The 16902-nt window shown below is 40.3% G+C and overlaps 1 protein-coding gene across 1 annotated transcript; it reads left to right on the forward strand.

The window, feature by feature from the left end:
• On the forward strand, positions 1 to 16034 carry igfbp2a (insulin-like growth factor binding protein 2a). Its single transcript, XM_067583669.1, has 4 exons — positions 1 to 671; positions 12341 to 12522; positions 14705 to 14845; positions 15307 to 16034. The coding sequence occupies exons 1-4, from the start codon at positions 272 to 274 to the stop codon at positions 15463 to 15465; spliced, it is 882 nt and encodes a 293-aa protein (XP_067439770.1). The 5' UTR covers positions 1 to 271; the 3' UTR covers positions 15466 to 16034.
• The last annotated feature ends 868 nt before the right edge of the window (positions 16035 to 16902 follow it).

The raw sequence follows: 16902 nt of genomic DNA on the forward strand, positions 1-16902 counted from the left end.
AAGAGGATTCGAGGATACAATAAGGAAAGAAGTATTATTTAATCGTCTCTGGAGTCGTCTGTGTTATTTGCTGTAGCGTTTTAAGAGAGCTAAACGATGACATTTGAGCTAAATCCTATGTCTTCCTATTTTCCCCGATTGACACCCATGTGTGGCCCCGAGAGCAAACCTGGGTTTGTAGGACCCAGCAGACCTCCCAGCCCCCGGCTTCACCTGTTCGCATGCACATTTCTTCCCCTTTTTTTCACTTGGGATTGCCTTCCATCGCCCCATGATAATGACCAAAAACCTCATGCCTATAACAATGCTTTCGTACGCGGGTTGCAGCTTGCTGATCCTCTCCGCGTCTCTCGCCGGTGCCTCCCTGGCCGAGATGGTGTTCCGCTGCCCGGGCTGCACCGCGGAGCGCCAGGCGCTGTGCCCAAAGCTCACCGAGACTTGCGCGGAGATAGTGCGCGAACCGGGCTGCGGGTGCTGCCCCGTGTGCGCCCGGCAAGAGGGCGAGGCGTGCGGCGTGTACACCCCGAGGTGCGCCACCGGTCTGCGTTGCTACCCGACGCCCGACTCGGAGCTTCCCCTGGAGCAACTGGTGCAGGGCCAGGGGCAATGCCGGCGCAAAGTGGACACCGAGACGACCACTTACAGCCAGGAGCACCGGGAGCAAACCAGCGGTCAGTCAGTTTACTGGAAACCTGGTTTTCTTCTATCAATTTTTAATGACACTGTCTAGACTGCAGCCAGAAGACTAGTGTAGAAATAGTGCATTGTCATGAAGGCTGAGCCCAAATCTTTGTAATATAGGGAATATTTCTCAACAGTGAAGTTCTAGTGACCTTATTGCACTTTACTGCATGATATTTCTAAGATATTTTAATAGAATCACATGTCGTTTTGCTTTGATGTGTTCACTGCATCCTTTTAACATTTATAGGATTATTATAAACCCTTTTTGGAGCCTTTGCCATCAGCTTTTACTTTCAGAATTGACATAATTTAGAAGATTGTACTGACAACACTTTCTTAGCTTTATAATTGGTGTGTTGCTCATGCCCTTTCTTATGCATTTGAGGTGTGCATTTTTTTTAAAAACCATTATTTGCAGTAATTACCATTGTCATGCCTGTTGCATGAGGTATGTGGAGGTATTATTGCGCTCATGTGTAAGTCTGTGTTGCATAGACCTGTTTTAAAGTGTTGTGAATCATCCTGGTGTGCATGGGGAGAAACAAAAGGAACAGTCACTCTTCCCAAGTTAACCTCAGCTATGCTCCAAACAGCTGGTCTTCCAGTCTTTCCCCCCCTAAAATCTGCCTTTAAAACACTGAAACAGAGAACGAGGTGGTGGCTTGCAAAATTCCCAGAAATTGTACTTAGTGGGATGGACACAGAAAACATCATAGTATTGATGTTGACATTTCCACAGGGGAGTGGAGAGAAAGAAACAGAGAGAGACAGCAGGAGGAATGCTGCATTGATTGGAAAAGTGGACTTTAGGCTTTGACCAGGAGTAACTGTAAACTGGTGTTGACAGTGACTACATTAACTGGGAAAATGAGCTGGATGTATGTGCAAGAGGATCACAATGAGTCTGAAGCTTGGTGTGGAGCGGAGCCAGCTTGGCTCATGTGGTTTGTGTTTAAAGAAGGACAGGTCACAGCGAAGAAGAAAAGTAAACAGCCTCATTAATTGGCTGATTTTAAGACTGCAAACACACAGTCAATGAGTGTCCAGTGGAGCCAGCCGGGGTGTGATTTCTACTCATTTCCAAATCCTTGCTTTGTCAGAGTTTACCTCCAGACTGACACGTGTTTATTTTGGCACTGAACTCCTGGAACGTAGAGAAACTACCGGAGACGGCATCAGAGTAACACTGTTCTCTGTAAGGACCCTCTAGCACCCTGACAAAAGGTTTTGACCTTTTGTCAGGGTGCTTCATGACACATTGGCGATTTGGTATAGAGCCACCATCATGACTTAATTCCACCTTTATGTAACCCCTTACACAGCATTTATTTATGGAGGCCTCTCCTAAACAATAACAGACAAGTCATAAAACGACCAGAAATAACTTGCAGGGTTACGTAAGAGGGAAACAAAAAGGGAACAAAATACATGGACACATCATGTAAAGGCTTGTAAGAAGGCAATTTTCTCAGCTTGGGGTTGGGCTGTGCTTGAGCTTGCAGGTTAAAAAGTCTTGAGATGTAGCAAGATGTGTAAAGAAAAAAGCAGTAAAAGCTTATAAATTGGCTCTAAAGGCTGAATGCAGTGTTGTTTTGGATAAAAGCTTTCCCACAGATGGAAGAGTGATTTCTTGACAAAGACAGAGGCAGAGATTGTTACAGTGGTCTAAGTGAGGTGCACAGCTTCCTCAAGGTCAACATATAAAAAAAGAGAAACATATTTCATCAAGACAAAGTGAACAGGCCTCGGAAAGTTGCTTCTTCTTGGGGTCAAAAGTGAAATCCAATTCAAAACCACTTCTCCAGATATATAACAGCCAAACCACCGTATCAGCTTCAAAATGAGCTGATAGGCCGCCCATCCGCCTCTGCCCTCTATTTATGCCATTCACTTCATGTAAAAAGACATTATAAAGCTGCCATTGGTGTTACAGATGGTTACTGTCAGTCTCCTGCTTTCATTTGGCCCAGTTTAAGACTACACAGGCTTGATTTCCTGTAATAAATTCTTCTCAGATACACATAAAAAAGAGGAAGTAATGGAATCCCAGATAGAAATCAGCTCACAAGGGCTGCTGGAAGCTGTCTTTCTTTGGAATCTCCTCTTTCCCAGGAGTTAATCTGTAAATGAAAGAAAAAAAAATCTGATTATAATATGATAATGAAGTGGTTGTATTGAGTTGAGGAAAGGGGGGCTTCTTGTGACTCTTGAGCTGATTTGACACCTTTGGAAAAGAATCAAAGGGTGACATATTGCAGCTGCTTTATTTGGATGTTATAATAAACCTCAACATCCTGTTTTTATTCAAATTAAATGGCACAGACACAAATAACACAGCCTAAACGTTGTCGCATCAATTTATGAAACAACAGAACAAGAATTACTTCCTTGTCAGTTTAACATGTAACCCTTTGAGGTTTTATCGCCCTTATTGTATTTGAAGAATTGATCTGGTGGCGTTATCCAGAGCGACTAACAATGACAACAACAGTATCCTTGTAACCTTCACAATCAGCACTATTGGCAACCAGCAGTAAGGAGGTCAAAGGTCAGAGCTAATATTCCTTTGACCCTCGGATGATCATGTAAGAGAGAGGAGCGGGGAAAAGAGATTAGAGCGAGAGAGAGGTGCATGAGAGAGGATCTATGTAAAAAAAAAAAAAGAATACTGCACTTGCTTTATTAAAATCAGGTCATTTCTGTCACTGTCATATAAATTATATCGCAGTGTTATTAGCTTGAGTCATACAGACAACACCTAAAAAAGATAAATCAAAATCTGAAGGAAGTCTCATAAAAAAATATGGAGCAAAGAATAGTTTAGCTCTTTGTCTGTTTTCGATGAAACTCTAATTAGATGAAATGTACTGGTTTACTCTCTTCTCTGGTCTACACCACAGGCATTTTTGCTCACTGTTTTGAATTATTGAAGCACCTAATTACAGCATATTAGCAACGCGCTAATTAAGTAAAGTAAATGAGAGATATTGCCCACAAACCTGAGGAATGAACTCAACCTGAGTTCATGCAACGATTTTCAAAATGAAGCAATGTCTTGTTTAGCTCGGCAGGTTGTTTCTTCCAGGCCCATGCTGAAAATTCACTTTGTGATGCTGTGAGAGCAGCTGTTAAACGGGGATGTCTTGAATCAGCGCTGCAGACTCACATTCTGATTTGCTAAAAGTGCAAAGAAAGAACGTTTTATATTAGTTTTAGTGAGTAAGATTCTTGCATTCCTCGTGTGTATCTTCCTATTTAGTGCGTTGTTTAAAATATCTCTCCGAATGACGTGAATTTAAAGTCATGGCTTTGATTATGTGGGTTTAAACATGTACGTAATATGATGCACAGCTACAGAAGATGAAGATGTTACTGTGACAGTTTGAATTCAGCTAATAGCCTGTGATGTTCATGCGGTTCCCAGATGAGGCTAAAATGATGCATGTCTGAGTTGAAAACATGAGAGTATGAAATTGCACTCGGTTAAGTTGAATAAGACCAAAACAGAATCCTGTGTGCTCAGATTTCCCCCCCCCACCCCTCCTCCACCCCATTGTACCTTTAGCGTTTCCCGATCTGTTTGTTTGCGTGTGCTGCATGAGTGATTGCCTGCATGTGTTTCGTTGTGAGAGAATATGTTTTCATACATATAACCTGAAGGCATCACATTTGCATTTGCAGTCAAGCCACTGAACTTGAAGCAAAACTTTGACTTAAGTCTGTGCCAGAAGTATCTTGAATAACGTGCGTATGTTAAGATAGATGACTATAGATAGCGTTTAAGTCTTAAGTATTGTACCCTCAAGCGGTGTAAAAACATCAGACCATGTGAGGGACGACATCGTCGAGCCGTATTTGGTGTTTGTTTCAAAATGTCTCAGACATTTGCACATAAGTCCTTTTCTTTGTATGTGTATATATGTATATACAGGCGTTTATCTGCAAGTTTCCGTGAAATATGGAATATAGGGCATTATGAGATGGATTCATTGGCACTTTGAGAACAGGAAGGTTAATAAAATATCTTTTATCTGAGAGGGTATTTCTTTGTGATGTGCTGAAAACGGGAAGTTGAAATGAGATTCTATATCTTAGAATTGTTCGCTAATAAACATTTCAGCCCCACAAGCAATCAACAAGTTGGTTAGGTATAACCCCAAGAGCTGATTAAAAGATTTTTTTATGATAAAAGTATGTTTTTATTACAATTGCATCATTTTACAAATAACAATTATATTTCATATTCCATTAATTTTGAGCTGAAATATCCCCCTAAAACTAACACCCACAAGTTTCCCACTACCCTCTCTGTTTATGCACACTATCACTTGATATTCTGTTCCCACAGAAACCTGGATCCAAATAAAGGTTCCTTTAATCAGATTGGATGGGCGGTTGGTTGTTTTGACTGGGTTCATACCATATATGACCTCAACGAAGAACAAGTTGATTAACAAAGCTCGAACAGACCCCGGTTGCTTGCTTAAATGTCACATGAACGCCATTGTAATTGGATACTGTTAACTGGATATTAATCTACAAAGCAACCGTTTGCTTTGGTGTTGATTTTCCCCAGACTTACATAGAACTTTCTTAACTTTGCAGTCAGGTCTTCAGTCTGAATTTGGCAGCTTTGAGCGTACAAACCATGAGAAGTCTTCTGTATCAATACTGTTGTAAAGTTCGTTATGGAGAGGAAAAATGAGGTGGAAAGAATAGGGGAACAAAACCTCCTGTGCCATCTGAAATAACATTGTTAGCTAACAAGGGGCATTCCTGTGTACCTGCGGGGGCAACCAGACGGAGCCCGCAGGACTGAAATAGCTCTGAGATAATCCCCCCCCACCCCAGGCTTCTCCAAAAACAGGGGTATTTGTGCCATCTCCCCCCCAGGCATCAACTTCATGTGTACCCGTGCCAAGAATCTCCTCGTGCTTGTATTGAGAACCAGAATAACTTCCCACCCTCCTTTTTGGTCAAGGGTGATTTAAGACAATACAAACACTGTCTGATATGCTACTGACACTGGAGGGGAAGGGGGCGTAGGCGCAGGTGTTGCAGGGGAGAGGGTCCCTCCATCCCTCCATCCTATAAATTTCCACTTGAATTTGTTAGTTAGTGGGCTGCAGTAACTTGCAGAGTGATATCAGTGGCTGGATGCGTTATTGGATATCATTTGGCATCTCCAAAAGTGCATGTTTGCAGACTAATTAATTCATTTTCCCCTTGTCTTCCCCCTCTTGATCTAACAACGCTGATGAGAGAGATGTGGGTGGAGGCAAAACAGTTCCCCTTGCAATATAATACCTCGTCCACATTTTCCATTTTCCATTTTACTCTGATGTACGTGACATTACAGAAGCTTGAGATTCTCTCTCTGCCATTTGACTTTAATAAAAGTCCAATATTGACCAGTTTCTTCCTCTGCTGATGTGGTTGAGATTCCTCCCGAACAAACAACAGCAACAAAACACTCCATGAAACTCGAGAACAAAAAAAATCAACACTTTATTTAATAGTTTTTGTAAATGAATCCTCTTAAAGCTGCTAATTACAAAAAGAGTTTAACCACAGTTTCATTTTCTTGCGGATTAATAGAGCAAAAAATGCACACATCTAGCTTTAAATAATAAGCTTTAACTGGGTTAATGACTGGCTATTAACACATTTACAAGTTAACATAAATGTTTGCAGCACACATCGATGAATGTGCAGCATCTACAGCATGCAAACTTTTCTAATATGCATAATTTCCGACCCTATTAGGCTGTCAGAGCAGTTGTGCAAGTGAGTGTTCTTCATTAGCTGCTCACATTATAAATGTGAATATTTGACAGTAGGACAGACTTTCTTTGTTACTGTGTTAATGTGTTAAAAAGGACAACAATAAAACCCAAATTTATGATGAACAACTTCTTATTCAGTGGTTTTAAAAAGTCTGCTGTGGAATTATACTTTTTATTCTAGAGGAACTGAAAGTTGAATACTGTTGGTTAAGCTGTAATGCAAATCCCTTCCTTCCCAGTACCTTTTGGTTTCTTGAAGGGGGGGAAGTAGTGGAAAATGTTCATTGCTGATCTAATGCACAGGTTGTTTTGTTGTCGTCAGGTAAATATCACATAAAATCAGTTTGAACTTTCCTGGTCTAACTTTAGCGGAAGGATAAAATAGGATTAGAGATACAGTATCATGCTTTGTTTCTTAACTCCTAAAAAAAGGCGACATTTTGGATGTACAGGGTTTTCACCTAGAGACCGACATGTCACTGCTATAATAAAACATTGGTCAATAACTCAAGAGGCTTGCTCACATCCATCATATATCCCCCAGAGGTTATGAATGATTGCCAGCTGTAGCTGCATGTGATGCCCGACAAGTTCACTGTGTTCCAGCTTGCCTCAGTTCATGTCCTAGTTTAGGTCCCGCACAATCGCAGCAGAGTTCAGCCAGCGGTGTCGGTAGTGAGCGAGATGCCTGGCCTTGGATGCCGCGGTGCGTACATACGTGCCAGAACCTGTCCAAACCTTGCTTTTAGATGACTGTTGTGGGCCAGAAAGCCTGAAAGGTAAACACATCTGCACTCTGCTGAGTTTGTGTTTCTAGGAAAACAGTCCCACTTGACATTGTAATGGATGATGGACTGCAGTTACTCTGATTCAGGACCTTTCATCAACTTCCGAAGTGGCACATGACTTATTTCGCACCTTAGAGCTGCGTTAAGAGCCATAATGAGAGAAGATGAACCTTTGGATAATTCATTTTGCAGGAATATTCCTTGTTTATCCAGAGTCAGACTAAAACTAATGTCTTTGTATACAGTTTGAAGGTTTCTTGAGTGTTGATCTGTACCTCAAATTGGCACATGAACTGTAAAACTTCTTTCTACAATGATAGACATACACACTTTAATGTATATGTTCATAAAACAACATAAATCTGTCAAGTTTCTGATGTACTTCTTGTTTAAATGTACAATATATTTGGTAAAAGGTTGCTTCAACTGTAACATAAGGCTTACCATACTGTATATTCATCATTTACGGTTGAAACACACAAACCACAAGTCAGCCACTGACTTCATTTGAATTTTAAACACGCTATTTTGTGCAGCAATGCATAAAAAAACTTTTTTACTGACTTCCGTGATGGCAACACAAGTAGCCAATCATAGCATAACGTGTAACAAAATAGGGTGTAATTTTTATAATTCAAATGAAAGTCAGCGCTACACTGAAACTGCAAATGTTGCATTTCATGGTGATACTTGAAGTTCTGGAAGTAGATTTCTTAAATTTGGAGAGAAGCTGCTTCTTAATCTCTTTGGCTACATTCACATTACACGCTGAAGTGGCCCAAATCCAATTTTTTGCCTCCAAGTGAATCAGATCAGATTTTTTCACATAAGTGTGAACAAACCAAATCTGATTTTTTCATATCAGATCCGGGCCACTTGCATATACGGTGCTAGATCTGATTCATATCTGATCTCTGGCTATGCGACGGCTGTCAGAACAGTCAGATTGGAATTTATGTGTTTTTTTTTTTTTTTAACGTCTCACAATTTAGGACCTCAACGGCGCTCATACTGGAACCGCACACACGTCACTAAAAACCATGAATGTGAACCATCAACAAAATAACTGAAAAATCTGATTTAATCATTAAGGCCTGTAATGTGAGTGCAGCCACTGACATCCGCTAACTTTGATAAGCCAAGCTGAGACAACCAGTCAACTTCCCTTCATAACTGCAGAAACATAAGACACCGGTGAGTTTATCCGAAAATAACACAAGGGACTATTTGTATCTACGGAAATGTGATGGAGCGAGAATGTTGGTGTGCTCGGATCTCTCCCTTTTCCAACCTTTCCATTCTACTCGTGATCCAGCCAAGTCTGACATTTGCTCAGTTGACCAGAATCTTGACAATCAGACATGACACTTCTGACCTACGTGCCATCTGGGAATTCGACATGGATCAGATATAGAAAGGAAGCCTCTCGGGCCATTGTCTGAGGATTAATTCAAGCAGTAGACTGGACAGTAGGCCTGCTGCTCTGTTGATACTGCTGATCCCCAGCCCACCGCTGTGGAACGGCTTGTACTGCAGAGGCCTAGTGTCCCTCTAAAAGTGGGGTCCTGACCCTCTGTGTTTGTGTGTGTGTGTGCATGTACATTCGAGAGGGAGATTGTTGCTTTCGCTCCTTAAATTGTGTGCTCATGTGTGCGTCCCAGACTGTGTGTTTGCGCGAACATCTCAGGTTTCCTCAGAAGAGAGGGAGTGATGGCTTTGCACTTGGATACTGTGGGGATTATGTAAGGCAGCAAAACAAAAGGCACCCCAGCCGCCAGTATTCCTGAGTGTGTTGTGTGTTTATCCGCGCACACACACACACACACACATGCGAGCACACACCTGATTTCAGTTGACTTTTGCCCTTTTTTTTACGAAGAAACTCGGTCTTCAAAGTAAAGCCAGAGAGAGCGCGGTGGAGCGTCATAGGGGAAACTGAAGTCCAACAACACCAGTTCTATCTGATGGCAAAAGGCGCCAGCACCTTGTTTTTGCTTCGTTTGGAATTTCCTTTCTCCCGTTCTCTCTTAGGCCTTTTGTAATCATATTCTACAACCGGATGTCAAATTTACCTCTTGCAGAGCGCAGAGAATGCTTCTCCAGTCCACCACCACCACCAGTAACTGCACGTTACAGCTTGGCCCTTGCATAACTGTGAACTATCCTCTTACTGGCCAGCTATTTGACCTTCCCCACTGTCTGTGCTTATTTCCCTTCTTTCCTGCATAGGTAAAATACACCCTCAAAATGAAAAAGTCACTGAAAAGAAACTTTTGTCTTCTTCTGGTGCTCTCAGACAGAGCAAGAGGAAAGGGGATATCAATGTATATTCACTATTTGACACATTGTTTTTACAAACTGAACTGAGCTGAGCTGTGATCAAGTTGCTTCTCTGACGTATTTGCATCATGTAACATTTTTTTCGCCTAAAATCAGCTGGTTTGGAATGACACTCTTCTTCCACTCCCTCCCTGTCAACCCTCAACCCCGAAGTATGCTCTGTTGTCAGAAACAACATGTTGGGTTGGACCTGATGGCCTCTCACATTGTTTGCTCCATCTGTTTGAAGAGAGGGTTTTTTTTTTTTTTTTTAGGTTGATGTTTAACAAGACTCGAAGGAGAGAGGAGAGACGGTCAAAGTCAATGAAAACCGCCTGGAGGAATCAGTGGATGGCCACAGGGACTCGGCTATTTGACATGGTTTCAGTGCAGAAACAGAAGAGCTGGAGGGAGTTTTCTTCTTGAGTAAATTTGATTCCCCGTTGTTAAAATGTGATTCCCATAGATTTAAATTCACAGAACAGCTAGATTTGAATGATGAACTAGCTTGCTTTTTTAGATCCTACCGACTGGGGTACCCGCAGACCCCATTGGTATACTTTCTGTCATATCTCACAGGTGCTTTATTCTATCATCCCAATTTTTTACAACTTTGTCAATCAGTTTCTTCCTAATGACTTCATATCATTGTTTTGGGGGGTCGGGGTACTCTGTCAATCATTTTGAAGGCTTTGTGGAAAGATTGTACTTGGGATAAATATGCAAATGAACTGTAACTTTCCTAAAATAGTAATAATGTTTTTTTCTTTCAGTTGACATATAAGTTAACAAATAACATTTTGCTATGATGGTTGTTTCTTACAGTAGTTTATTCTTGGGGTCCTCAGGGACCCCAGTCGGTATGGTCCTTGTATGTTAAATATGTTGGTAAGATGAGGGTTAAAGACTTGTTGTTGTATCATTTGGTTCTGACCAACCGTAGGGAATGTGAGAGGCTTAATTGTAATCTATGGAGGGGGTTTTTTAACTGTGAAATTGTGGAACTTTTTGGCCACTTTACTTCTGTATTTAACATCCTTTTAATGAGTTTATAGCTAGCTAGTGAGTGCCATTTAGTTTGAGACCACAGACCCCCAAATTTGGGTCATTTTCCCCCACACTTCACAGTTCACACTCTTCATTTCAGATCAAAAAAACTGATTTTCAGCTGTGACTATAATGCACCAGATGATCAGAGGTGATAGTTTGAGTCCACTTAGATCCATTATTAGATATATTAACACACAGATGATACTTCCAAGTAGAAGAAAAATGGAAAACTTTGAATGTCCGATGATATCAATGTTGTGCCCATTTATCACCGCTCCTAACATCTGCTCATGAAATTGAATCACATTAGCAGGGAAAAAAAGCAACCATGGAAATCTGACTGTGACTAAAGTTCAGCAGTGGCCAACTTTTCCCAGCCCGCAAGCTTGTTAACGGAGCTGCATGTGGTTGCTTCGCTCTATGAGAAAGGAAAGGATTCTAGTGAGTCATTGATTGTGCCGAGGCATTTCAGAGCATTTTAACAGTGGTTTGGACACTTATAGCTATTTATTTCCCTCCCCCAACATTATCTTTAGTGAAAATGTCAGTTGTGACAACGTGGAAAAATGTCACAAACACAAGAAATGTACAAAAAATGTGAGCAAAATCTAAATCAAATAAACAACAGGGGGTGGAAATTAGCGATGTCAGCAAAGCACTGATGTGTCAGATATGTGCTGTGGAGGCCTTGAACTGTGCCAAAATGAAAAGAAAGAGAAGCCAGCTGAGGAAAGAGTTGAGCTCCTGGGCCAGCTTTTATGTCCTGGAGGGCCCAGGTGAGCCAAATCAGCTGATGACCCTTCCCAAGTCGGCTATTTTGACGTCAGAACATTGTGCAAATTCAGAAAACTATTAATTTCCCACTAGTTCATACCGTCTCATGTCCATCTCTCCTACCTCCCAAGGCCTCTTTTCTCCAGGAAAAAATAAATGAGGGAATAAATAAAATTGAAAATATGTCATTTAAAAATCATGCAATACTTAAAGTAAAGCTAAAACTTTTCACTAAAGGAAGGAAGTTTATGTTGTCAGACCCAGCTGAGGACACCCCCTTGCTAAAAGACACTTTAACAATGTACAGGCATCAAATATTCGTGACATGGACCATAATTATTATCAGAAGGGTCATCTGCTTGTTAAAGTATGAAACATCTCGTATTTCTCTCCACTCCATCAAAAAGGAGCAGAAGTTCTCATTTTATGAAACTGACTGCAGGGTCAGCGTCACCTCTGCAGCTGCTGGAAGTCCATCCGTCCATTTCCAAAGAAACATTTTTAGCAGACCAGGTCACTAACTTTGTCACTCTGAAAAATGATCGGTGCAACTCTGAGCTTATTTCACTCCACTTCCAGCCTCAAAAAAAAAAAAAAAAAAAAGGCCCAATCTATTACCAAAATGACTGCAGGAGGGCAACAGAGCAGCTTAGTGCGTAGAGAGAAGTCAGAGGTTAAATGCTTTCAGCAGGCAATACTGCATGTCCATCAAAGTGTCCTTGAGCAAGACACTGAAGCTTTTTCCTGCTAGATTTATTACCGTTGCTGCATTGCATTCTTGATTTTGAAATACAACAGATTTTGTTGTGAAACAAACCTGTTTTAAGAATACCGACTTCTCCCTTCTATTACATGAAACATAATCAGAACATGCTGTTAATAAAGAATCATAATCTGTGAAGTAATTTCATGGATTTGATGTCATCTCTTCGACCGCAGGTGAGGCTGTGGAGCTGCTGCCTGAGCAGGGTGTGAGTGACATCCCGGCCATCCGGAAGCCCAGTAAAGAGACCACCTGGCTGGGACCCAAAGAGAGCGCTGTGCGCCAGCACCGGCAGGAGATGAAGACTAAGATGAAGACCAACAAGGTGGAAGAGGTGAAACCCACACGGCCTAAACAGGTGAGGCTGAGGATCGCAACTGTTGTATATGTAACTCTGGGATTTGCACCTGGCACCTGTTTAAGCCTCAGAATATAAAAAAAGAGAAATCAAGAAGGGAGAATGTCTAATTATGTGTCAATTATGCCTGAATTTAGCCTCTTTTATGTGCCATAATCACAAATTTTCACACCAGCTGTTACATTTCCCTTCATGTGTGACACAGATGATGTTTTCTAATTAGCTTGATCAAGAAAAGACAATAAATGGATACTGTATGTAGTACAAAATCACATCCTGTGGCACTGCAGCAACAACTCCAATGTCGTTATTGTTAATTGTAAGGAATTTGTCAGTAGTTTTAGTAGAAAAATGTCAGTTAAGTGCGAGTAACCAAAGACTCTTTTATGCACCAATCCCACCTTTTCTGTTTCTGTTGATTATTTTACTCTGATTAGTTGTGATTCATATAAACTAAACTTACTATAGATCTATAAATCTGTTTACCTCACTGATTGAGATCAGTCTTCTGTGTGTAAAGTCACATGTGGCTGGAAGTACACATCAAAGAGGAAACATCAGTGCAGGGGGTGCAGGGCTGAGTGGGCTTGTATTGTTGTTAGAAGTGGTTTAAAGCACAGAACAGACAGGATCAATCAGCTCAAATCATATAAGATATGAGCAGCAGTTTGGAATTAAACACAAAGGCCTGTAGATGACTGGAGATATTTTTAATCCATCCAAAAAAAAAAGTCCATGATGCTCTGCATTACATGGCATAATGATGCCAGTCAGCAACCAGCAAATAACTGAAGATAAGAGAGTGTAAATAGCAGGTCCTCTGTAAACCTCCCTCAGTCCTGGTCAGTGTAGAGAATCAGCTGCTAAGACTGCAGAGGAAGGAAAAAAAGGAGCGCAGTGCCGCCTCCCTCTGGTTCAGCAGCTGTTCATGTTTGGATGATGCACTGAAAAGTGTTTTATTGCCATATTTGAGGATCATTCAAAGTACAGTTAATGCTTGAACCTATTGGTAAATAATAGTAGAGCTGCAACTAATTGGTGATTTGCAAACGATTAAAGTAATTGCCAACTATTTTCATAATCGATTCATTGTTTTGAGTCATTTTTTAAGAAAAAAAGTCCAAATTCTCTGATTCCAGCTTCATAAATGTGAATATTTTCAGTTTTTTTCATCCTATATGACAGAATATATATATATATGACTGAATAACTTTGGGTTGTGGACAAAACAAGACATTTTTCCCAAATTTCTGACATTTTATGGACCAAGCAACTGAGCGATTAATCAAGAAAATGATCTACAGATTGATTGATAATGAAAATAATCATTAGTTGCAGTTATAAATAATAGTCGTGCACTTTAGGAATTATTTCAAAGGCCGAGAAGGAAATCTATTATTAACCAAATAACTGTTTCAAATGGATTACAGAACAAAGAAAAGGCTTTTTTTTCTATTTCCACTTCAATCAAAAGATATTTTCTGACTTTAAATACACCTGACCAGCTCTACATCCTGGAGCTTGGACTCACAGGTGAACTCCGGTCATTTCTAACCGGCATCGTGGTATTTTCCATCCGCCATTAAAATCATTTAAAGGTTATAGCTCTACCAGAAACTTTATAACTGTCTCAACAAGACTTTGGCTTCATTGAATTGTGAGGTAAACCTGAGGTCACTGGCAAGAGTTGTTATTCATTACTGGCAAGAAAACATGATTCATTTGCCCATTACAGAAAGCCCCTTAAATTTATTGTGAATGTGTGTGTGTGTGTGTATGTGTGTGGGGGTGTGTGTGTTTATGTGTGTGTATTTTATGTGAAATTTTATGTAGCGAGTCAAAAATGTGCTGATTGCCTTACAAACACATCTCGGGAATAGTTTTCTGGTTTGCGGATTCATTTCTGAGCATTTTTTAATCAAATTTTTCCAAAATATAAACAAAAAGGAGATGTAAAAGACCAGTTTTCTGATTTGTAATCAAACAAACAAAAAAACAAATGAAAAAAAACCTCTTATTTCTTTGCACAAAAGTTGGAATAAATAGAACAATTTGTGCAGAACATTTTTCGCCGCAGGCCGAGCACATTTTACCCGTCTGTCACAGAAACCTGGTGGCTCTAACACACCCAGCTGCCGCTTATACGGGCTGACTTGTGTTGTTTGTTTTCACTGTGTTCAAGACTCAGTGTCAGCAGGAGCTGGACCAGGTCCTAGAGCGGATATCCAAGATGCCCTTCAGAGATAACCGAGGTCCCCTGGAAGACCTGTACGCCCTGCACATCCCCAACTGTGACAAGAGGGGGCAGTATAACCTCAAACAGGTAACTCCTGGCAGTTCCTACTACTCCATTGGGAAACAGAATAGTAGCCACATGATTATATGCTAATAAATAATAATAATATGATAAATGGCCTAAGAATTTAGAGGAGAAGGTGAGTAAATCATCACAATAACCAATGTATACAGAAATATGTTATACTTTTAGAGTGACACCTTTGATTCATATGTTTTTCTCTCTTAACACACTATATGTTCATGTAGCTATGACTATATTTCCCTGATAATGTCAGAAAAATATTAATATCTGCAAAAACCTCTGAAACATAGTAATTATATTTACATTTATTATAATATGATATTAAAAATACTGATAATTACACACTTGTGCTGTATATTTGTGCACAAGCACTACATGCACATGCATGATTAGATGTCTCAAAACAACCTAAAGTTACACGGAAACGTGCAAAAATAATCTACAACAACAATTTTGTGTTTCAGTGCAAGATGTCTCTCCACGGTCAGAGGGGCGAGTGCTGGTGCGTCCACCCTCACACCGGCCGACCTATCCCATCAGCCCCCACTGTGAGGGGCGACCCTAACTGCAGCCAGTACCTCAGAGAGCTGGAGCTGGAGCTCCCCGACATGGCCCAGATATAGTGTGGCACAAAATAAAACAAAACAATAACAACAACAAAAAAAAAACAAACTGTAAAGTACATGGGAACAAAGAACATCTGAGTAAGCTATATATTATCTTTCTGTGTGTATGTGTCTCTAGTTCACTTGATGACAGTGACATTTGAAATCTTAACCACCAAAATGGATTAAATGATAGAATCCAGCTTGCTGCGTAGGATGTAACTGCAGATTAATTTTTGGTAAAGATAAGACTCCTTTTCTCCTCATAGATATCCAGTAGACGAGTGTCAGTGACATTGCTATACTAATTGTGACAAATTTGCTCTGTAATCAGTGTTTTGTACTGTATGTGTTGAAAAAGCCTTCAACATATTTGGTGTTTTTAGGTGTGTTTTCATGTCCTAGCTTGCAGACTACTGTTGCGCCTCATGCTATACTGTAGGCTTTGAATACACATGGCTTTTAAAACACAGTATTAAAGATGAAATGTAGTACATGTTTGCATTAAATGTTCAACGCTAGGGAGGACATGATTTTAGACTGCCTAGTGATTAACGGGTAAAGCTATTAAAATGATAATAAATTCAGTTTGTGACTGTGTGTTTTGTTTTGTAGACACACTCAGCAAGTGTGCTTTAAGCAGGATTTCTTTTGAAAGTATTTGGATTTGAGGTAAATAAAGAAAAACTAATAAGGACGGGAAAGTTATTGAGGGTTTCGGGTTATTGAGGGAGGGTTTTATCTCCCTAAAATTAAAACCCACATTCATTTATATGACTCAGTTTTTGGCTCTAGTATGAACAGTTCAAATCCTGGGAAAAATGCTTTTCACCACTTTACAACATCACGAGTAAAAAAAAAACTCTCTGTGATTTGCTCAACTCTATGTTTGACCCAGTTGTCACTCCTTGAATTTAGCCCCAAATATCGTAAGGCTGCTGTAATCAATATTTTTATTGTAATGATTGGTGAAATGACTAAGTGTAATGTGGCTTGTAGTGATGAATCCACAGTTTCCACTGCCCCCATGTGGCAAAAAGTTAGTAAAAGAATAATAAAAAGTATTTGTATTTCATGTTTGCAAGGCCCTCTATGAACTCCATAGCCACACTTTTGGCCACACCCCAATCAGTGATGTCACAGCGGGAGTTTTGCCATCGACAGCAGATGGAAACAACCTGCATGGAAGTTAGAGAAAAGTGCACATATGCATTTTTGTGAGTACAGGAACTTTATTTAAATAGTGATTCGTCATTACAAAAAAAAAAAAAAAAAAGAGTACATCAATTACACGCCTGATAAATATTTCACTATAATGTTCACATTAATCTTTTTTCTTTTTAAATGAGATTCTGAAATGTTCAAAGTGTCACCGTGTTGTGTTTACATGTGTGCTAGAATCAACAGCATGAGAGAGGTGTTTTATTGGGAAGAATAGGCTGACGAGCCCCTGTC

This window comes from Thunnus thynnus, chromosome 24, assembly GCF_963924715.1.
Source record: "Thunnus thynnus chromosome 24, fThuThy2.1, whole genome shotgun sequence".
Lineage (NCBI taxonomy): Eukaryota > Metazoa > Chordata > Actinopteri > Scombriformes > Scombridae > Thunnus > Thunnus thynnus.